Source organism: Chlorocebus sabaeus, chromosome 21, assembly GCF_047675955.1.
Source record: "Chlorocebus sabaeus isolate Y175 chromosome 21, mChlSab1.0.hap1, whole genome shotgun sequence".
In the NCBI taxonomy this organism is placed as follows: Eukaryota; Metazoa; Chordata; class Mammalia; order Primates; family Cercopithecidae; genus Chlorocebus; species Chlorocebus sabaeus.
In genome coordinates, this window is record NC_132924.1 from 69,788,027 (window position 1) to 69,812,676 (window position 24,650).

Here is a 24,650-nt window from a genome sequence, read left to right on the forward strand (position 1 = left end):
CAGGGAAGTTATTTAAACAAAATGCTTAATAATTACTCATAGGATTGCCATACCTGTAATCAGCCCTAAGCATGTGCTCTTCAAGGGAATGGTACAATATATTAAGTAAATATAGAAGATTTATAGAATAATGTCAAGGTCTGAATAGTGTACCTATAAAGAAATGTTCAGAATGATTTTCTCCAAATGGAAATATGTAGCAGTGCATTTTAAGAGCTACCTTGGAACTATTGGAATTAACTAGGGTAACACTTTTAAGTTCTGTTTAAGTAAAGGCTACAGAGACATGGTAGAATATATGTATTTTTGTAAACTTTTCCTTGGAGGAAGTTGCAAAAATTCAGAATCTACTTATTTGTCTTTTACCAGAAAATCACTTTATGCATACATCGCCATTTATAGATTATTTTCTTTTCTTCTAGGTGTTTGCTACCTAGAAGTAATGCTTCTCTGCTTCTTTCTGCTATCCCTTACATCCCGACCTGTATTCAAATTTCTATGTCAGGAAATTTGGAAAAAGTTAATTCATAAGAAGTATTGATTAGGAAATAAAATATTTGTAATCTGTCTCATTAGCAGATAAATTTTGATAAACCAAATTAGAACCTATAAATGTCTATTCTCATATTATATTTTAGGTGCTACTAAGTTACTTTCTTTATTCTTGTTTCCTTTAATGAAAAAGAAACATATTTTTCAAAATTTAAAAAGCCTCATATATCAAACAAAAGACTTATAATCTGATTTTCTCCGTAATTCTAATTTAGAATATTCTTTTAGCTGCAACTTTATCAATGAAATATGAATTATTTTAAAAGTTTCTGTATTTAATATGACTTTTGGCTAAAACAATAGATATACACAAAGTAAGAAACTCCTATTTTAATTATTTAACCATAGTCATTTAAAATGTATCATGTTTCCAAGGCTGTTTTAAAAAACACATCTTATATATTCGTCTATGAATTAAGCTATATCTTGAAAATTAATTACTTGCTACATTTAATCTCAATGTCAATAATAGATTACTAATAATCGATCAATGGCATTAGGAGATGATGTAACAAACACTGAGTAAAGAGATAAATGGATACAAGATATATCTCAAGATGATTTAAGCGTCTATTGTTGCTTCCCATAAAAATTTCGGGTTAAGAATTAGTTATTTTTTCAAAAAGATAACACTGATCTTGAGAATAAAGATGGGATTGTTCCTCAAGAATGTCTAAATCATGAATGTAGAAATTCTTAGTCTGTAAAGTTTTTTAAGGATAATAGTTGATGAATAGTGCCTTTCTAGGTGGAGGCATGGGGATAATCCCCAGTCACTCTCTGGGGCTCTCAGGATTTTAGGTACCCACATCTGTGTCCCAGTCTCTCCTGGCCAGTGATCTGGATCCCTAGAAGCCCAAGTAAAATTAAATAGATTATAAACTTTTTAGCATTCCTGGGAAAACATTGTGTAAACTCCATTTTCAGAAACTCCCCTTATTTCACATTGTATTCCCTATTTAGCTCATGTAAATTCTCAAAATGAAGTTTTAAAAAAGTCTCAGCAGACTCCTACATTTAAAAATGAATATTTTTAATTCTCAATGCTGCTAGCATTTGGAAGACTTTCTTTGATCATAACTTTTGATAAAAAGAAAAAATACACTCTGTGAACATGTATGTCTTTATTTGACATTGCATTGATTTATTGAGGTTTTAATTTAAACTTACATTTAGTTAAGTTTTAAGGTCAGATTCTATTAAGTGCAAAGATAAATTACTTTTATTATAAGTATTTTCTAATTATATATTTTAATTTTTATCAATCATAAGAGCAAATTTTTTTTCTTTAACTCCTTGTTGAAAATCTCTACCCATTAAAAGAAAGAAAAAAAAAGTGTTAAAAGTTTTATGAACACTTAAAGGATGCTACAAAAATGGATCTTAGTAATATTTATACATTCATAATTTTGAAGATATAAGCAATAGCTTTTTCATATTACTTTGATTTGAAATAATTTCCATTTTCACTTTTTTTTTTTTTTTTTTTTTTTAAACTCTTCTAGGAAACAAGAGTTGGATAGTAGTCATTCTCCAAAGCAATCAGGAAGACCTCCGGACCCTGGGCGTCCAGCTCAACCTGGTCTCAGTAAAAGTAGAACTACAGACACTTTCAGGTCAGAGCAGAAATTGCCTGGGAGGAGTCCTTCCACTATTAGCTTGAAAGAATCAAAGTCCAGAACTGATTTTAAGGAAGAACACAAGTCTAGTATGATGCCTGGCTTCCTCTCAGAGGTTAACCCTTTAAGTGCTGTCTCCTCTGTTGTAAATAAATTCAACCCTTTTGATTTGATATCGGACTCTGAGGCATCCCAGGAAGAAACCACCAAGAAACAAAAAGTGGTTCCGAAGGAGCAAGGAAAACCTGAGGGAATCACAAAACCTCCTTCACAGCAACAGCCACCCAAGCCGGTTCCTAAGCAGCAAGGACCTGGTAGGGATTCACTTCAGCAGGATGGCCCTCCCAAATCAATATCTTCTCAGCAACCAGAAAAAATCAAATCACAACCTCCAGGTACAGGAAAGCCAATTCAGGGTCCTGCCCAGACTCCTCAGACAGACCATGCGAAATTGCCACTTCAACGAGATGCATCCAGGCCTCAGACTAAACAGGCAGACATAGTAAAGGGAGAATCAGTTAAACCCTCTCTGCAAAGCCCATCCAAACCACCTATTCAGCAACCAACTCCTGGAAAACCTCCAGTACAGCAGCCTGGACCTGAAAAATCACAGCCTGGGCCTGCAAAGCCCGCAGCTCAGCCCCTAGGGCTAACAAAGCCACTGGCTCAACAACCAGGGACAGTGAAACCCCCAGTCCAGCCACCAGGGACAACAAAGCCTCCAGCTCAGCCTCTTGGTCCTGCTAAGTCTCCAGCTCAGCAGACTGGGTCAGAGAAGCCTTCATTGGAGCAGCCTGGGCCAAAAACTCTAGCTCAGCCTCCTGGAGCTGGGAAGACTCCAGCTCAACAGCCAGGGCCAGCAAAGCCTCCAACCCAGCAGGTGGGGACACCAAAACCCCTAGCTCAACAATCTGGGCTGCAGTCTCCAGCTAAGGCACCTGGGCCTACGAAGACTCCAGCTCAGCAGGCTGGGCCAGGAAAGATTCCAGCTCAACAGGCAGGACCCGCAAAGCCTTCTGCCCAGCAGACTGGCCCAACAAAGCTTCCTTCACAACTGCCTGGTCCAGCAAAGCCCCCACCTCAACAGCCTGGCTCAGCAAAGCCCCCACCCCAACAGCCTGGCTCAGCAAAGCCCCCACCCCAACAGCCTGGCTCAGCAAAGCCCCCACCCCAACAGCCTGGCTCAGCAAAGCCCCCATCACAACAGCCTGGCTCAGCAAAACCCTCAGCTCAACAGCCTAGCCCAGCAAAGCCCTTGGCTCAGCAATCTACAAAACCAGTAAGCCAAACAGGATCAGGAAAACCTCTGCAGCCACCAACAATGTCTCCATCTGCAAAACAGCCTCTTTCACAAGGCCTCCCTAAAACCATCTGTCCTCTTTGCAATACCACTGAACTTCTGTTGCATGTTCCAGAAAAGGCCAATTTTAACACATGCACTGAATGTCAAACCACTGTCTGTAGCCTCTGTGGTTTTAATCCCAATCCTCATTTAGTGGAGGTAAGTGCATTTATTCACTGAGTCCATACTCTTCAGCCATATCATCGTCTTACACAAATGATGCTTAACTAAACACATACATGACATGATGGCATTGTCTTTCTCTGGATTCTCCCCTCCTTCCTTTGTTTTGTTCTCTGTCAGTTGTAATTTTTTTTTTAATATTTCTCTAACTAGAAGCCTCAAACATTGCCATGATTTCTGAAAATTTGACATATAAGACAAATATAAATTGATTGAAAGATGATGAGCACCTACTCATTTCACTCTATATGTAAGACCAACACTGTTATTTAGCATACAGTGACATTGCTTTGACTTTTACATTGGTCTTCCTACCTATCAAAATTTTGGTACTCATAAATGTTATTTATATTTGTGTTAGAAAGAAAAGTAGATAATGTTTTCAAATTCTGAATACAATTTTAACTTAAAATTGAATATCCTTTTTAATCTGCACATCCCTTTTCCCTGCCACTAATTCTGATATATCAAATGAGGGCATGTTGAGAGTCTTTAATAACAGTATTAAATCATTTCACAAAAGAAGTTGTTAGAGCAGATTTAGAATGTATGGGTGACTTCTCAGATTACAGTTTATATCTCCTAGGCTTGAATCTGGGTAGCCTTATGTTTCCAAGGGTTAACTGGGTAATACTTTCTGACTCATCAAATTATAAAAGGGTTAATTGTGATATAGATGAGTACAAGTTTGTTTATTCAGATTGAGGATAGAAGAGTAGTTCTCAGCAAGTCAACTGACTGTATTAATATTAGTTCAGCATGAAAAGGCCTGGAATAATGTAGCATTTTAATAGGTAGAGATTCAGAGTTCTTTTTAGGGGAAGAGACAAGAAGACACAAAGCATTTTTAAAAACTCAGAAATTCTCTGGCATTAAGGAATAAAACAGTGAAGATGGTATAAAGAAATGGGCAGTGAGGTTGGAGATAGGTTAGAGTCAGACTTTGGCTTTTCACATTTAGTAGGTAATGATGAGCATATAAATAGAGAAGAGGTTTAAGATCTAAGAGAATATGAGAGATTCATTTTTTAAAGAGATCTAATAGCCTCTGCTTAATGAGAAGACACAGAAATCATTTAGCCTGTCTGGAGGACAACTGTTAGTGGACTATCTGTGCATTACATCTGCAAGCACCCCAGGAAGTAACTGATAGCAGGCAATGAAGGATTCTGTGATTTAAATATCCCTGAGACGTGAAGCTTGTATACTTTTGTTATAAATGAAATACATCATGATGATAACAATAATGATGATCATTGCTAATTTATGTTAATGTGATACTTATGAAAAAATGATGCAGGTTTAAAATATATCAGCTTTTGGGTTTTCTAAAGTAGCTTACTTTTTTAAACAAAAGTAGTATTGAGTAATTTAACTTTTCAAATAAATAATCATTTACTTATAAAACTATAATTAATAAGAATATGCTACATTTGATTTTATGGAGAAAATCAGAATATAAGTATTTTATATATATACATATGTATATATACAAATGTTTTTATATATACATATATATGTAGCTTTTTAAGTTTTGGTAAAATATGCTTCTCCCCATATTATACTCTCCTTATAGGAATGTGAAGTAATAATGACTTCAAATGATAGATGATCATTTTATAGTGTTTGGATTTGTCTTGGTTTTGTGGCAATTTACAAGGCAGAAATATGCAGCTAGAAATTTAAGCTGTATATGTTATTTCTACACCCAATATAAGAAAAAGAGATATTATTTGAATACCTACTATGTGAAAGATATTCTGTTATATGTTTGGTGGGATATAAAGATAACTAAAACATGAATATTGATCTTAACAGATTAAAAATTACTAGATAATACATGCACAAGAAAATAGAATATGTGACCAGATGATAAGAACTGTGAGAGATATGAATAAATATTATGGACTTCAGAGTAGAAAGTGCTCATTTCCAGGGGATGAGATTAAGGAAAACTTCATGGGGAAAATGGCATTTGAGCTGGGCATATAAGGATGGGCACTATTTCAATAGATATAGGACATGAAACAGTGTAATAATTTGGGCCCAAAGTTGGAACTCCAAAAGTACAGAGTGTATTTTAGGGAGTCAAGAATAAATGTAGGTTAGCTAGGGTGATGGAAAAGAAATGGGCAGTGAGATTGGAAATAGGTTGATGTCAGATTTTAGCCTTACACGTTTAGCAGGTAGTGATGAGCTTCCTACTTTTTGAAAGGTACCTCAATTAATATGATATACATTTGATAGTTCATTGTACTAATTTGTATCAAATGCCTCATTACAAAGCATTATTGAATGCTATGGAAGAATCAAATATTTGTTAGATGTGCAGTCTTCTCTCAACCATACATAGGGGAAATACAACTTGCACATAAAAAGAACATCTATATATTTATAGCTATACAAAGTAACTTTGAATAGGGCTTTCTAGTTCACAGAGTCCTTTGTTTTATTAAAATTAAACTCATAATTTTATGGACATATATGTTTCTTCTCTATTATACCAATGAGGAAGCTGGCATTCAAATAGTTACTATAGTTAGTTTAGTTGTGAGGATCACCCAGATAGTATATTCCCAAACAGAAGTCAATCATTCTGATTCCAAATCAGTTTACTTATGGTAGGAAGAGAGATGAAGTGTTATAGGGTCAAAGGAAGAAACCATCACCATCAGTGGGGATATTAGAGCTATCTTCATGAAAGGTGAAGTATGTGAGCTGGGAATATGAAAGATAAGAATTTGAACACACATAAATGAGCATGGAAGAAGCTGGGAATATAAGGGCAGGTAGAGGGACTCACTAGCTATGTAAAGGCAGGCATTTCCTTATTGACTGAATAAACTTGGACAAGCCATTTACACTTTCTGTTACAGTGGCACCATTTGACATATGAAAATAATAACATGCTCTCTGCCACACACACTAGAAGATTAACTGAAAATTTGCATGAGAAAGTATTTTAGATATGTGAAGTTCTTTTAAAGTTGCAATATATTGCAATAGATAATATTTGAAACAAATTTGGCCTTTAAATTTATTGTACATTCTTTTTTACATAGATAACAATATTATAAATTCTTAGATGCTGAGGCAGCCATCTAAAGACTTTGGATCAATAGTATTAGTGATATCATTTCGTTTTAACTTTCATTGATTTTTTTTCCTTTAAGAAAAAATGCAATCAAAAGTTCCAATTCTGAACTCTAGAAAGGCATCTTTTCTAATACTACCTACCAAATGGCCAGTTTCTCAAAATCCTAAATTATATGGAGGTCAGAATTGAGAAGTTAGAGCTCTAGAGAGAGACTCTAAACTTCTGTTATAGGAGATAAGGTAGATGAAATTTTGGGGACAACCACCATTTATGTCACAGTTGTGGTGTAAACACTGTAACTTTCATATGTATCCTTGAAAAAGTAAATCTGCATCTTCCAAAGAGGATGTAACACTCTGGGTAAAGTTGCCCTCAAATATTCGGATTGAGTAAACCATTTTTCTATGCAAGATAGAGACAGAAGCTGGACATCCTTTGGTACAATTACATGAATTTATTATTTTCCAACTTGATGTTTATATGCACGTAGCTCTTTGCTTGCGTGATGTATGGGTGAAATAGATAAATTTACCATTCCTTGAAAAAGGAAGAATTTCTCTAACATTTTTTGTTACTAGTCTGTCAGAATTATGACTATATTTGCTTGTGACCATCATGGCTCTCTAATGACTACCAGGTCTGGGAAGGAAGGAAGGACTGGATAATTAGCTTACACTCAACCACAAGCTTTAGGGAAGGGGACGTGTTTACTCCCTTAGTTCCGAACTTACCAATCATCACCCCCTGACCCGCCCCTGCCACACATGAGCACTTTAGGCGACCCAAACATCTATGTGAAGAGGATTGCCTTTAAATTAACTGCCCTCTCTGGAGGCTATCAAGATGTATGCTGTTCCAGACAAGCCTTAGGAATCCACTGGCTCCAAGCCTAGACCTTTGATGCCTAGACCTTGACCAGTGGAGTGTATAGCTGCATCTCTTCTTGTGGGCCCATTAATTGAATAAATCTCTCTAATATTTTCCCTCTCTTTGGGCTTGCATGTTGACACAGAACCTGAACATTTGCTTTCTAATTGGAGGCAGATGTATGTTGTTTTTGTTGATTTACTTTATCTCTTTTGATAAATAGTCTCACTCAAGATATATTTAGGAACAGAGATCTAAAGGCCTGTCTCTAATGTTTGGTAAATTTCCCAACTCTTATTAATTTTTGTAATAAGTGAAAATGACTTGTCACTTTTCAGAATGTTGAAAATGAACCAAATGTTAGGGATTAAAATGGATTTAGGCGAAGTTTTCTTAACTTTTTTTTTTTTTTTTTTAGTCATTATGGCACATATATGAGTCAGTTTTTTGGCAGAAGCCAGATATTTTGTCTAACAAATCCATAGCCACCTTTAATGAGCTAAAACAAACAAACAAAAAACTCCTTGACTTGCATACATCAACTTTCATATAAACTTTCTCCACTTAATGAAAAACAAAACAAAACAAAAAATGACTGAAATTCTTTAGTTGGGTAAAATGGCTTAACCGGCCATGACCTTTCGGTGGAGAATCCTGTTGCATCTTATTTTTCTAGTAAGAGAAATGGAGAGAAGTTGTTCGGAAGAGCTGGTAGAAAATAGTGGAGCTATGCCAAATGTCAGGAGGCTGGAATCTGTGGAGAGCAAAAGCCTGTAAGACATTCCTGATGGTGAAGTAACTGAAAGAACTTTTAGAAAAGAGGATGTTCTCTTTTTAGTTGCTCGCTGTTTTTAGCACAAAGACTTTTTTTTTTACCTGAAATTCTAAGCAAAAACTGCCACACAGTTCCTCTTAAAAAGGAGGACTGAGCACACAAATGCTCATGTCCTCTATCTTCAAGTCCCACTTTTAAAAAGATTTAAAGTGTAGTCATTCCAAGAAATGTGAAAGAGCTCCAAAAACGTTAAGTTGGTATGTTGAAGAATTCCTTGAAGGTAGAAAGAAAATTGAAAGGACAAAGAGCTGAGAAAACCACTGTCCAATTGTCTACTCAGGAGACCTCAGAGAAACCCTAACTTGGAATCAAAAAATATAAAAAGCAGTAGTGGGATGTGGGTAGCAATCAAAGAATAAATTGCAGAACTGCAGTAGGAACAAAAGGACAATTGGTCTCTTAATCTTCACTGGGAAGACAAGATATAGGAGGAACCCCTTTAGGCTAAAGCCAGAGATTAATCCACAAATGAAAGGCTGACCTGCCTGAGGAAAGGCCCCCATGAGAAAAATAGAACCTTCAAAAGGAAGAATAGAAGTGGAGGTGATGCTCCTCTCCCACAAAGGGGCATTGCAAAAAAGAAAACAAATAGAACATTACTCATCTATGAGTCAAATGCTCTAAATTATTACCATCAGAGTAAAACTGTCCTTACTCAGATACTCACCCCCTGCCGTCCTGTTTTCTCTCATTCGAAGTAGAGAACAAATGGGGAAGCAGAACAGTCTACAAACAGACAAAAAACTGTTGATTACCTATGAGTGGATTAAGAGCCTAACTAGACATTTTAGCAATAACACCGCATGAATGACATACATGAACTGATAGAAACAATAACAAAAATAACAACTCCATAGGAAAAAGTTCATTCTTCAAAGAATGTAAGAAAATTGTTACTATTCCTCAGAGATATGTAAGAAGGTATTTCCTTTATAGTTAACATACACAAATTTCAATGGACTGGCTGAGGGTAAACAAAAGGAACTCAGTTAATGGTCTGAAAAATAAGGACCTAGAATTTTCCCAGATTATATAGAGTTAAAAATCAAAAGAAAAAAAGTATTTACTTACTTAGCATCTACCATACTTCAGGCGTGTTCTTGACTCTGGGAATACAAGAGTGAACAAAGTTGGCAAAATCCTTCCCTTATGGAGCATGTATTCTAGTAAGAGTCACAAATAAATACAACATATGGTGAGACAGATGACAATGTGTTATGAAGAAAATTGAAGTAGGGGACGGTTGTAGTATGTTCCAAGAGAGGGATGGGGTTGGGTTGTAGGGTTCCCTCACTGCCTTCTATTGGGTGATTACAGTCTGAAATTGATGAGTTACTTGGCAATCTAGAATTTTTAATGGTGAGTAAAATTCTAATCGGTGGCTGTAGTCCTAACTGAGGCTGTGGGTCAAGGGTGAGGGTACCAAGGAAGGAAAGGGTGTGAATGTACCCAAGAGTGTGGATAACTCTGAGATGTTTTCTTCACTCCTGCCTGTTGTAATGTGGATGTAGAGGAATGTGGATGTAGAGGAATGAGCATTTTAAGAAATCCACAGCATAAGGAGCTATTTCTATTCCTAAAAACAGGTAATAGTATAATGTTGTCTTATGAAAAAATTCACCTTGGATAACAAGGTAAAAATATATTAGATTTTTAATTTATATATAAAAAATAAAATCAAAACCTACTATTTGATATTCTAATGGCAACCACAAGAAAAACTAAAAGCAAAAGTTAATATTTATTGATTCCAGAAAGTAAGATTTGGTAGTAGTGAGGGAGGATTTTACTTTTTATGTCATACATTTATGCACTATTTTTTTTATTTTTAAAATTCATGTTATAACTAAAATTAACACTTGTATAATTTAAAAACTCCAAATCATCAAATGCTTAAACAAGTATATGATATAAAGGGCTAAAGGACTTGATTCTTCATTTTTACATCTTCAGCCTTGGTATTCTTCTTGGTGAAATGTCAAGAATTTTTCATTCCAAATAACAATGAGGATTTGAAATATCTTAAGCCTGTGATGCCAAGTTTGGTCAGTTTCTTTGTTCATTCTTTGCTTGTCACAGCCAAGTACGCTTTAACTGGTCCTAATGTTTGCATGAAGCCACTAGAGAAAAATAAAGTACCTAGATTCTATGCATAAGGTTTTTGGAAAACAAAGTATATTGGTATTTTTGCAGTTCTCTGATAATCTCTATGGTATTGTTCATGCTATTTAAAGTGAGAATATCCTAATTATAACAAAATGAATTTACCTTTATTTAAAGCAGTTTTCTAATGAAAATAAATAAATATAATTCAATCTTTTAAAAATATGTATTGTTTAATTATGTTTACAAACACTATATTTGTTTATCTCTCATCTTTGATGTGATCCAATTTGCATATTCCCTGGATTTATATTTTAATATACACCTAGGCATATACATTATAGGTAGTATTAATATTATATACATACATAAATTTAATCATTAGAACCAAAGCCTTTTTTTTTTTTTTTTTTTTTTTTTTTTTTTACTTTCAGCTTTTAAGTGACTAAATGTTTCAGGTATCTTTCTGGAGAGCCAACTTTCATAATGTCTAGTAAGCCTGTTGTTATGTATTATTAGCTTGGTAGGAACAGATGTTCTGCTGTGAAGGCAGGTACCCACTGTTAAGATCATTTATTGGGTCTAGGCACAGTGGCTCATGCCTGTAATCCCAGCACTTTGGGAGGCTGAGGTGGGTGGATCACCTGAGGTCAGGAGTTTGAGATCAGCCTGGCCAACATGGTGAAACCATGTTTTGTCTCTGCTAAAAATACAAAAATTTAGCTGGGCGTGGTGGTGGGTGCCTGTAATCCCAGCTACTCTAGAGTCAGAGTGAGGCAGGGGAATCACTTGAACCCGGGAGGCGGAGGTTGCAGTGAGCCTAGGTTGTGCCACTGCACTTCACCCTGGGCAATAAGAGTGAAATTCTCTCTCTCTCTCAAAAAAAAAATTTTTTTTATTGGATCAGTAAGCTGAATATAGTAATGGGGTAACTTGCTCATTGTTTATATTCCTTGAGAAAGCACACATATCTAACAGTTCCCTATTTCACATCTTTAATTTATAACTAAATTCTCTTGGTATCTTAATTTTAGTTTAGATACATGAGCTACATTTAGAAATATATAAAGATATTATATATTTTATATATAATATATATAGATAAAGAGGTAAATAATCTATTAGAAGTCTATACTAGTTATCCTTAAAGTAATAATAGTATGAAGTCATCAGTAAAGTGTCAATCAATATGGGTTCTGGTCCTAGCTCTGCCTCTCACATATGTCCACTCTTAGTGACATGACTATGAATTCACTGAAAAGTACGTCTTGTTACCTTTGATAAGGAAGCAACATTTTCACTACAAACAATGTTTCTTGTCTTTATCTTATCTTACTTCAATGAGAAAGGAGTTCGGTCTCTTGTCACAGGGAAGAGAGATTGTAGTTAGAACATCATGCATTTCAAGCTGTGCACTAGGCACTTTATATGCATTTCATCATTTTATGCTCTTTTAATGAGGTGGTATCCACATTTTAAAGATGAGTAAAGAGATTAAGAAAATCAGAGTTCATATTATAGTTTTTTGAAATCTGCCATGTTTTTTGATCAATTAATCATAAGATGGTGCTTTGGAAAACTGGAAAATATGAGATTTTAAACTTGGGCAATGTGGGTACCTAGATCAGCTACTTATTTGTTGTGTGATTTGGTCAGGTGACTATTTTTTTTTAAGTGTTTAGTTTCATTATTTGTAATGCGAGAGTATTCATTAGCTAAAAATCACATTTGGCAATATAAGTGGAAGGGCTCTGAAATTAAAATTTTAGGTAAACATTCATTGTTATTACTATTAGCACTATTACCACTACTGATAAAAATCTTTATAACATTCTAATAGGCAGATAGGGATAGCACCATCATTATTGACTCCATTGGTAGATAAGAAAACTGGGTTTAAGAATTTAAATGACTTTTGCGCAGTCACAGAATTACTTGGTAATGGATCCCATACAAGAAGTGAGATTTGCTGACCCAAAATTTATTACCTTTTTATGGGAGATCACATTGTCCTTGATTGGATTATTTGATTCCATTATTTGATACCATTTTCTAAATTTCTGGGTTATGGCAAGTGTATGCATGTGTGTATATTTACATATCCTTAAAGTTAAAAAGAAATTAACGTTCTTGGCAGGGATATTTTCAGAATACTTAGTTTAAAAAAATCGAGGTTTAAGAGTACTTGTTTTTTGCCTTCATACATACTTCTGTCCAAACCAGAGTCTTATATTGATTCATACTTCTTTGCTCTCTAAGAAAGCTGTGAACTCCTACTCTGAGCAGGCCACTCTGTTCAAAATTGAGACTAGAGATGATGAAGGTCATAACTTTAACGGGCCACTGTCAGAAGTAGAATTCAGAGTCTAAAAAGAGAACCAAATGCTTAGCAATTTAAGATGGAATCTTGTTTGTAAAGGAGAATATGAAAAAGTACATATAGATGAGATCAGTTCTCACTTCAATATAAAGTAGTAAAGTACCTTTCCTATTCTTTCTTTCTCTCTAATAAAAAAAATCACTTGCAATACAATTTATAGAAATAATGGCACTTCTCTTTGCTCAGCAAAGTAAGCATTACCAGTTGAATACTTAAAACAACTCTTATGAACAGATTTCTACTTATGCAACACAATTTAAAGAAATCAAGTAGCAGGCTTTACTATGTGAACACGTGATTAGGGTTCTGTAATTGTACTTTTGGGGAAAATTTTTAATGTGTAGATCTTTTTAAATTTATTTAAAGTTTTTAACTTATTGACAGGATAGTTAATCTATCCTGTAAATGGGTTAAAGAAATAGACAGAAGGAAATAAATTACAACGAAAAATGTAGGTAAGATTTGTAAAACATTTTTGAAAATAATGTAATGCAGATTAATCATGTTAAAATCAGATTTTTCCTAAATATACTATTAAATGGTTATACATATATCTATGTAAAATTTTAATAATTGACAGTTGTAAGGAGTGTCTATTCACAGAGCTAAAATAAGCTAAAAGTTCCTTATGAACATTCTTTTTATAGAAGCCTTAATATATTTAAGGATTTCATATATTTTTATCTCTTTTTTGAGATGGAGTTTCACTCTTGTTGTCCAGGCTGGAGTGCAATGGCGTGATCTCAGTTCTCTGCAACCTCTGCCTCCCAGGTTTAAGCGATTCTCCTGTCTCAGCCTCCTGAGTAGCTGGGATTACAGGCATGTGCCACCACACTTGGCTAATTTTGTATTTTTAGTAGAGACAGGGTTTCACCATGTTGATTAGGCTGATCTTGAACTCCTGACCCCTGGTGATCTGCCCCCCTTGGCCTCCCAAAGTGTGCAGATTACAGGCATGAGCCTCTGCACCCAGTGATTTCATATATTTTTAAAAATATGTTTATTTCCTTCTCAAGTCAACATGCAAGTAATTGGCTTAATTCTAGTGAGCATCTGATTTAAAGATATGCTGCTTTCAGCATATAGAATGAGTTCATATTTAGACCTTTGATTCTTTTCCCCAATGTAATCTTTTGTTATTTCTAAATGAAATAATAAGAGGACAATGCAGTAAACTATTCAGATACTTACACAAACCTGTCTAATTGGAACCCTTGGATCACAGGCTGCAATATTTTGTGGTAGACCTAGGTGTGTGTTAATCAACTGAGGTGTAAAGGTTTGAATTCACCGCATGAGAGGCAGTTTAGAAGTGTTAATGCGTAATGTATGTAAGTCCAGTTTACTGATTTGAGATCCTCCTCTCTTTGTGTAATTGTGATACAGTATGGATATACTTTCATATCCGTGTACTGTAATTATTTTATAAATTGTGCTTTGGTGAAAGTGTCAGGTTTTTTTTTTTTTTTTTTTTGTTGGGGGGAGGGCAATCCTGACAAACATATTAAAATATGCTTTTATCACTTGATCCTATTTGTAATGATTTAGAAATGTTATTGCTAGCATTCAGTTAGCATTATTATGGTGAAAAGAGGGCATGTTTAGTTTATGTTTTACAAAGTTTGTTTATGGCTACTGAATTACATAGCAGAAATTGTAATCCATGCAATTTCAGAGAGGAGATATCCATTCAATTTCTAGATGTATTATTTTAAAGAAAATTGTTTTATTAAGTTGCTGAGTATGCCGACACAGTTCTGAGGAATGCTGTTGTCTAGTTTTTAACTAAAATAAGTTATGCATGAATATGAATAGCTAAAGATGTCGACTACAGTGAGTCATCTGAATCCAAACTGCTGTTGGGGACTAAGTGCCTCTGTGGGGGAGCTCAGGGGGCTTGAGCAGTCCTTGAGTAGCAGAAAACATAATCTGTTATCAAGTCTTATCTCAATTTCATCTTCCTAATACTGATTTTTAAAACCTTTAGTCTGGTTGCATTATATATTTTTGGTATTCAAAGTAATTGAAGGTCTTCAATAAGTATTTTAAAATAATATGATGAGAAATAGGAGAAAAGCCTTTTGCAGAGTTTGCCATTAAATAATATCTAAAAATTACTTGGTATCCAACATAGAGGTAAGAGTAAGCATAAGTGTATAAGTGTTTGCTCTTTTTTTTTTTCTTTTTCTTTTTCTTTTTTTTTTTGAGATGGAGTCTTGCTATGTCTCCCAGGCTGGACTGCAGTGGCATGATCTCAACTCACTGCAACCTCTGTCTCCCGGGTTCAAGTAATTCTGCTGCCTCAACCTCCCCAGTAGCTGGGATTACAGACACATGCCAGCATGCTGGGCTAATTTTTGTATTTTTAGTAGAGACAGGGTTTCACCATGTTGGCCAGGCTGGTTTTGGACTCCTGACCTCAGGTGATCCGCTTGCCTTGGCCTCCCAAAGTGCTGGGATTACAGATGTGAGCCACCATGCCCTACCATGTTTGCATCTTTTAAAAGTTTATATGAGGAGACAAGACGAAACAATTGGAAAATACTGTAAACCACTACATATTTGAATTTAAATGCTGTGGTTCAGGGTATAATGGTTCTGTGATAGTTGAAAAACAGCAGATGTTCATTGATGATGGAATAATACATGACAAAAGAGGAAATTCATTGTGGATTGTAGAAGATGGATAGCATTTATGTAAACGTGAGAGGAGCCCAAAGTTGACTGGGAATCATGACTCAGGTAAGAGAGGATGGGAATACTGCTTTGATGGAGTAAATAGTCCATTTAGATGGTTTACAGAAAAGTTTAGTTGTGATGAGTTTAAAAGTAAGAGCCCAACAGGTTCCATTGTACAAAGACAGGAAAAGAGCACGATTGAAGAAAATGTATTTAACAGCTGATGTGAACAGTACGAAAAGGAGCAAATATAAATTCCTAACATTGTGTTTGTTCTTTTGATGTTTCATTATTCCAAGTACTATGGCTATGTAATTGAGCAGAGATCATATTATGAATATTATGTAGATGTGTTTAAATTTTCCAGTTAGAGTTACATAGAAGAGAGGATGTTAGTCATTATGCTTTCTGGAATTGTGTATGTGTGTGTGGGGGGGAAGGGCTTCCATTCCGTTTTGAATCTTAATAAATTAATAATAATTCTGAGCAGGAATATGCTTTAGTTCCGAAACCCCCAAATCTATCAATTCTACTTCATTGCTTAGATGTATCAAGTTGATTCTTTTGAGTCATTATTGAAGATACACTCTTAAAAATCAGAATATAATTTTTTGGTAATCAATAACTTTGATACTTTATTTTGAAAGTGGCATCATTAATTGATACTCTTTATGTGAAGTTCACAATTAAACCTTCAAGTAGTACTTCTTGAAAAATATAAATAGGGTGCTTATGATTTTGTATCAAAGGCTTTAGCCAATGAACTTGTATTACTATATTTGACATCTCTCATACGTAACAAAACCTTAACAAAATATAACTGCAGGAATTGAATTAAGCAGACAGGTGTGTTGGAATTATATGCAGATCCACATTAGAATACGCAGTAGCCTCAGAATAAGCAGAAATCCTGTCTGATCATCTTCTTACCCCCATTTATATAGCATATTAAATCAGAAGACTAAAGGAACAAATACTTTTATGCCTTTCTTTTGTTTCTTTCCATAGAGATAATTGAGTTTATATAGCTCATTAAACAGTCGTATCTTCACACCTTGAATTTCATTTGTGCACCTTCTGTAAGTAAGGCTATAGGTAGGGAAAGCAAAGATGGCTATTTTTCCTTATTTGTCATACAAAATCTAGAATTTAGGAAAAGTTCAGGCTTGACAGATCTATCTAAGACAGTTGGATTCTTTCCTTTTAATGTTTGCACATTGAAGTAAGAGTCATTTCAGGACACACTGATATGGTTGTAGGCTCTCCTGGTAGAGTTTATTCGATTTTTTCCACTATTTGTCAAATGGATGTGGATGGTAGTATAATGTTGGAGAGGCAGTGCCACTTTGACAGGGCACTTGGGAAGTTGTTTAGGAAATCTTTGTGGAAGCCATCTTCTGTGAATCAGGCATAGCTGCAGAGATTGTCTGTCTAACTTCTCCATCTTCTGTGATTCAGGCATGGGGAGGAAGTGATAAGGACTAAAATCATCTAAGATTTTCATTTATGGCTCTAGAAGATGAAAACCCAATCACGCAGAATGAAGGGACCAAGTGTATTATAGGTACTATGTGTAACTGGCAGAAAGTGTCTGTGGCAGGTATGTCTCTACTCAGTATTGGAGATAAAGGTTTAATTTTGGAAGTGAAACAAGACTGATTATCTCCAGGCAGGAAAAATATTTATGGCTAGCAGATGTTGTAATTATGAGAGACTCTTCAATCTGAATCAAAATGAGAATAGGTTTTCAGTGGCCTAAGGTACAAAGTAGGGTTCTATGGAGAATGGCATGCATCTTGAGAATGCTGTACAGATTGGCTGAACAGTGGGAGATTCACAGTAAACACAGAGCACAGTTAAACATTTTAAATTAATTTGTTTAATTCAAACCAGTTCAAAAAATGTTTATGAACATAACTGATGCTTAAAGTGTCATTTATACACTGGAGATTAATAGAAAGACTACTATGAGTAAGTCTTTACAGTTTGTTGTTTTGAGTCTTTGGGGAGATACAGCCTTGGAAATTACAGAATTACATAAATACTAGCATAAGAACACCAACAGAATTATATACGTTAAATTTCTTGTAAAAATTTTTACTTTTCATTGAGGCATTGAGGTTAGAAGGGGTGTGATCATATTAAACAGGTTTAATGTGAAGTGTTTGAGGAATAATAATGGCCAAATGAGAGACAGTGGCTTTGGAAATGTGAGAGAACCTTTCACAAGCAATCCAGACCCACTTCGGAATAAATGGGAATGTGGTAAAAATATTGTGAGATTTTGAACTTGGATAACTGAGAAAGCAGTGGGAGTGTTACTATCCATTGCTCGCCCTAAGTGCACTGTGAAAGACCTGACTGACATCAAAGATAGTTTGTGATGTTAATGCTGGGGCTAGTTATGGACTTTTTCATTTGGTCAATATATAGGAAAGATTCTTTGCTTTTTTCTTTTTGTCAGTTGAATCCGGGGCTTGCAAATGCGCTGTTTTCAGTATAAGATTGTTAAGTGCTGAAATACAAATAGTTTCTACCTTCAACAGATTTGGCCAGTATAATTAAATAAAAAGAAGGTGCTTTCTAAAAAATCCTAAGAGGATAAAAGCTTTTTATGTTGTGCTAGCCATAGATAATTATTTCAACCTGTATTATAGCAATGAGGGGCAAAAACTGATGGATCAAATATCTTTTCTGTGTTGTTTATCAAAGTTAAAATAAATGTGGTCATTTAAAGGATGAAAGATGAGGGGGTGGAGTCTGTTCAAGCCAAGGGTATATTAGGAGAGAAGCAGAATTCTCTCCCTGTGAAGGGACAGTGACTCCTATTTTCCACCTTCTTTTACTAACTCTCCTAACTCTCTGCTTAGGTAGAGATATATCCATGTACATTTATAAACCACAGAGAATCATTTGATTTTGGAATAAAGATAGTATAAAATGTGTCCCAGTGTTGATATACATCGTACATTAAATATGTCTGGTAGTGTTCTAATTTTATAGTTGTCCAAAGATAATGTTAGGGCCTACTGGCTATGTATGAAGCTCCAATGTTCAGATTGCAAAGAAACTTAGAATTTTACCAATCAAACCAAATACATCCCAAGAAATTTTTCAGAGGAAAAAAAGAGAAACTAGCAGCAAAGAATCACCACAATATCATCAGATTTTTTTTTATATGTAGAATATTTATTCAGTTCTTTTTTCGAGTACATCTTATCTTCATTCATTGTACTTTATTTTTTGTGCAGGTTTAAATTTATTTCTTGTATGTGTTTAGTGATGCTTAACATTTTTATTTAATCAAGTTTATCAGAAAATTCTGTTAGAAAATATGATGAGGCTTTAATTCTGCCATCTGTATAGTCCACTGACTATTATCTAAAGATAATTGTTTTCTCTTTTTAAAGCAATTTGAATTGGGATTTTATGTCATAATTTTTTAATCTCTTTTTTTTATTATACTTTACGTTCTGGGATACATGTGCAGAACGTGCAGGTGTGTTACATAGGCATATACGTGCCATGGTGGTTTGCTGAACTCACCAACCCATCATCTACATTAGGTATTTCTCCTAATGCTGTCACCCCCTATCTCCCCACCCCCCAGCAGGCCCTGGTGTGTGATGTTCTCCTCCCTGTGTCCATGTGTTCTCATTGTTCAAATCCCACTTATGATATCTACCATAACCTTGAAATTGTCTCATGTAGTCACTTGTTTGGTTGTTATATCGCCTTCATCAGGACAGGGATATTTGCTGCTTTTTTTGTTTGTGTGTTTTCTTTTTGAGACAGTCTCGCTCTGTCACCCAGGCTGGAGTGCACCTCGGCTCAATGCAACCTCTGCCTCCCAGATTTAAGCAACTCTCCTGTTTCAGCCTCCTGAATGGCTGGGACTGCAGGCATGCACCACCACGCCTGGCTAATTTTTGTATTTTTAGTAGAGACAATGTTTCACCATGTTGGCCAGGCTGGTCTCAAACTCCTGACCTCAGGGGATCTGCCCACCTTGGCCTTCCAAAGTGCTGGGATTATAGGCCTGAGCCACAGCATCCGGCCTGATTTTTGCATCTTTTATTCAGTGGTATTTGCCTTGTAGAAGGTGCTCAATACATATTTGAATAAAAGAATAAGTACTGTTTATTTTGAAACTACTTTGGTTATGACACTTGTTAAAAAGCATAAAAGCAATTAATGTTAATGAAAATTACTAATCCTGGAAATTTATAAATTAAACTAGTTAATATGGATACAGATCTTGCATGTAATAGGTATTTTATAGAAAAATGTCAGTGACACAACATGTAAGAATTATGCCTTTAATTTTATTTTTCTTATTTTGTCTGACTGCATGATTATGAGGTGATCCTGTGAGGCTATGGAAGAAAATTAATGAGAGAAACACGTAGTAGAACAATAGAGTTGACATTGATAATAGGGGATATGGGTGAGTGGGTAGATGCATATTTATAGACATATTTCCTTCCATTAAGGAAAATGGAGTGAAATTTTTCTTACATTTTTGCCTGCCTTTTGTCATGGTACTTGCAGAAGTAGCAATTGTTTGATTGTTTTGGGACTTAAAATATTTATGTGTATAAAGAGCTATTTATTTTGTGAAATGCTTCAAACATATAGAAAGGTTAAGACAATATAGTGAGTACAGAGGTGTATAATACCCATATTGAAAACAAATATAATGAATATCCATGGCTGGCACGGTGGCTTACACCTGCAATCCCAGCACTTTGGGAGGCCGAATCGGGCAGATCACGAGGTCAGGAGATAGAGACCATCCTGGCTAACACGGTGAAAACCTGTTTCTACTAAAAAATACTAAAATTCAGCCAGGCATGGTGGCGGGCGCCTGTGGTCCCAGCGATCCGGGAGGCTGAGGCAGGAGAATGGCGTGAACCCGGGAGGCGGAGCTTGCAGGGAGCCCAGATCAAGCCACTGCACTCCAGTGTGGGTGACAGAGCGAGACTGTGTCTCTAAATAAATAAACAAATGAATGAATGAACGAATGAATGTCCATATACCTACCACCCATATTTAACAATATCATAATTTTACTTTTTGATTCAGTTTTAAAAACAGAAGTATAACATTTCAGTTCAAGTTGAAAATCTCATTTAACCTTCTCCAAACATAAGTTTACTTTCCATGAGAGTGCAAAATAAGCCTTGTGATACTGGTATATGAGTTTAAATAATTTCAAAGAAGTTTTAAAATGTTTAGGAATGATTAATTCAATTTTTTTTTCAAAAAGAAATTGTTTGAAAATAGAAAATGTACTGTTTGCCAGCTGAACACTTTGCAGTTTTGTACCATGGGAAATTTGTCTGGTGCCTGTGCTCCTTATATTTATATATATTTTTTCATTGTGCAGCATTCTGTACAAAGAATTTCAGTGCCAAATTATTTACATTGGTTACATTTGGTGGAGAAGGTTGGATCATGGTATAATTATATATCCTAAATTATTTTGGTAATATTTAAAATAGTTATAAGGAATCATTATTTTAGAAAAATAAAAAAGGTAAATGTTAAACATAGGTACTTTTAAATTATCTTCTAAAATATAGTATTAAACACAACATCTTTTCACAATAGATGCAATACAAAAAAGCATTTGCATATTGTGTATATATATGTATATCTCATATATATACAAATCTCTGCCATTCACATGCATACACATATATGTATATATCACCAAATATGTACATTCCTTACTCATATTGCTTTTTCAAGTATCTTCATAAAATTTCTATGGAAACCATGTTTCCTCTATTAAATCATGCTATTTGTGATCATTTGAGGGAGTGCTATTATTTTTTATTTACTTTGTTAATAGAGAATATCCTATTTCTAACTCAGCATGGTTAACAATTTGTATTTTAAAATATTTGAATTTCACCTTGGAGGGGGGAAGTAATGCTTTGACAATTTTAAAAATTAGCAATATGTTCATAATTTAGCAATCCTACCCTGGGCTGTATATCTTAAAATTGATTATGAGCCATCAATAGAGGAATTAACTCTCATAACTGATTTATGGTATCTAACATGTTTTATTCCCAGAAATAGTAAACCATGTATAATCTAAGAAAAAACAAGTTTTGTGAAAGCTTGTTAAGAAAAAAACATAAAACTTGCTTTTTCTTAAAATTATACATGGTTTTCTATTTCTGGGAATAATAAAAACTTAAGTAAATCAAAGGCAAAGAATAACAGAATTACCATTAGAAGAAACACAAAACTATATTTTGATTTTTACTTTATTCCTTAAAATATAGGGTACTTTAGCCCCTGAGGAGATATATATACACACACACATGCACATACACATATAGATATATATACATATATGTATATATGTATATATTAAATATATATTTTATATATGTACATAAATATATATATAAATTATATATATATATAATTTTTTTTTGAGACGGAGTCTCACTCTGTCACCCAGGCTGGAGTGCAATGGCATGATCTCAGCTCACTGCAAGCTCAGCCTTGTAGGTTCAAGCGATTTTTTTGCCTTGGCCTCCTGAGTAGATGGGATTACAGGCGCACACCACCATGCCCAGCTAATTTTTGTATTTTTAGTAGACACGGGGTTTCACCATGTTGGTCAGTCTTGTCTCAAACTCCTGACCTTGTGATCCGCTCACCTCAGCCTCCCAATGTGCTGGGATTACAGATGTGAGCCACTATGCCTGGCCCACTAATTATATTTTAATATCATTAAAATATTATATTTTAATAACAATTTATTAAAATAATTTTCTCTGGATTTTCTGCTTTGAATGATGAGAGATATCGTTTCAAATGGCAGTATGCATGTTTTGAAAACATTTTTGTGTTTTTACAGTATTATTGTCTTGGTGACCATTGTTTTATTTTATTTGTAGGTAAAAGAGTGGCTCTGTTTGAACTGTCAAATGAAAAGAGCTCTAGGTGGGGATCTGGCTCCAGTTCCATCATCACCCCAGCCCAAACCGAAGGCTGCACCTGTTACTGCTACATCAGCAGTGAGCAAATCATCCCCACAGCCACAGCAGACTTCCCCAAAGAAGGATGCTGCACCAAAACAGGATCTCTCCAAGGTACCTGAGCCTAAAAAGCCACCACTAGTGAAACAACCAACCCTCCACGGCTCTCCTTCAGCCAAGGCCAAGCAGCCTCCTGAGGCAGATTCTTCATCCAAGCCAGCCCCTCCCAAAGAACCTTCTGTCCCATCTGAGCAGGACAAGGCCCCTGTTGCTGACGATAAACCAAAGCAGCCCAAGATGGTAAAGCCAACCACAGACTTTGTATCTTCATCATCAGCAACAACACCTGATATTCCAAGCTCCAAAGTACAGTCACAAGCTGAAGAGAAAACAACCCCTCCTCTAAAAACAGATTCTGCCAAACCCTCACAGAGTTTTCCACCAACAGGGGAAAAAGTCACCCCATTTGATTCTAAAGCCATACCTCGCCCTGCATCCGATTCAAAAATTATTTCACATCCTGGTCCTAGTTCAGAGAGCAAAGGACAAAAACAAGTTGACCCCGTACAAAAGAAGGAGGAGCCCAAGAAAGCACAAACCAAAATGAGTCCTAAACCAGATGCCAAGCCAATGCCAAAAGGGTCACCAACACCCCCTGGCCCACGACCTACTGCTGGCCAAACTGTCCCCACACCTCAACAGCCCCCAAAGCCTCAGGAGCAGTCAAGACGTTTCAGTCTGAATCTGGGAAGTATTACTGATGCCCCCAAATCACAGCCTACAACTCCTCAAGAGACCGTGACTGGGAAACTCTTTGGGTTTGGAGCATCAATCTTCAGCCAGGCATCAAATTTAATTTCCACTGCAGGCCAACCTGGACCTCATTCACAAAGTGGACCAGGGGCCCCAACGAAACAAGCCCCTGCCCCTTCACAGCCACCTGCTTCACAAGGGCCACCCAAATCCACAGGTCAAGCACCACCAGCACCTGCAAAAATTATACCTGTGAAAAAGGAAACAAAAGCCCCAGCAGCTGAAAAATTAGAGCCCAAAGCTGAACAAGCTCCATCAGTAAAAAGAACAGAAACAGAAAAAAAGCCACCACTTATGAAGGATAGCAAATCTTTAACAGCTGAGCCTCAAAAGGCTGTCCTTCCCACAAAACTGGAGAGATCTCCCAAACCACAATCAACCTGTCCTGTCTGCAAAACTGAACTCAACATAGGTTCTAAGGATGCTCCTAACTTCAGTACTTGCACTGAATGCAAGAATCAAGTGTGTAATCTCTGTGGATTTAACCCTACACCACATTTGACTGAGGTAAGTAATATGTGTATATATATATATTACATATGGAGGTGAGTCTATGGGTTTATTTTGAAATGTTTGGGTGGCCAAATATCTGAGCAAAAAATACATTTCTAGTGAAGAAAATAAATTGATAATCTTAGAAATTTCAATTACTTATTACCAGCTTACCTTCTTACTAAGAGTTCATGTTATTTGTACTTTCCTGGGTTAATGTACCGCAAGTAAGAAGATGAAATAAGCTAAGTTAAATGAACATCTTAATTATTAAATTACTATAACAGTGATCCAATCATTCATGAAATAAAGAAAAAAAAATAGCTTTTGAGGACTATTTGGTTTTCACATGTAAACTCCAAATAAAATGTTTTAATGTTTTATTCCCATCTCTAATCCTTCTGGTCTCTGTAATACATTAATAAAATAAGTTTGTTTGGTTGAATATGCATAAACACCATAAAATCTATTATGTTAATACAGTTAAAAACTGTTAAGAACTTTGTGTAAGTTAAAAATTTTGCCCAGTAGAAAATAGTGGTTCAAATATATTATATCTAGGCTTTTTATAATTCTGTTTGAAATATTATTTGGCATCCATATGAGATGGCACTTTACTAGGAGCTGTGGAAAGAAAGAAAGGTATATGGATTTCTATAACTAACATGAAGAGTTTTTTTAATG

The 24,650-nt window shown here is 35.4% G+C and overlaps 1 protein-coding gene across 5 annotated transcripts in view; it reads left to right on the forward strand.

The window, feature by feature from the left end:
* PCLO (piccolo presynaptic cytomatrix protein) overlaps window positions 1-24,650 on the forward strand; it is a 408,305-nt gene that overhangs the window by 4,421 nt on the left and 379,234 nt on the right. For all 5 annotated transcript variants that reach the window (XM_007982336.3, XM_073009167.1, XM_073009170.1 and 2 more), the window contains exons 2-3: window positions 2,058-3,672; window positions 22,581-23,981. In XM_007982336.3, coding sequence (XP_007980527.3) covers window positions 2,058-3,672; window positions 22,581-23,981 — 3,016 coding nt within the window. The remainder of the gene's footprint in view (window positions 1-2,057; window positions 3,673-22,580; window positions 23,982-24,650) is intronic.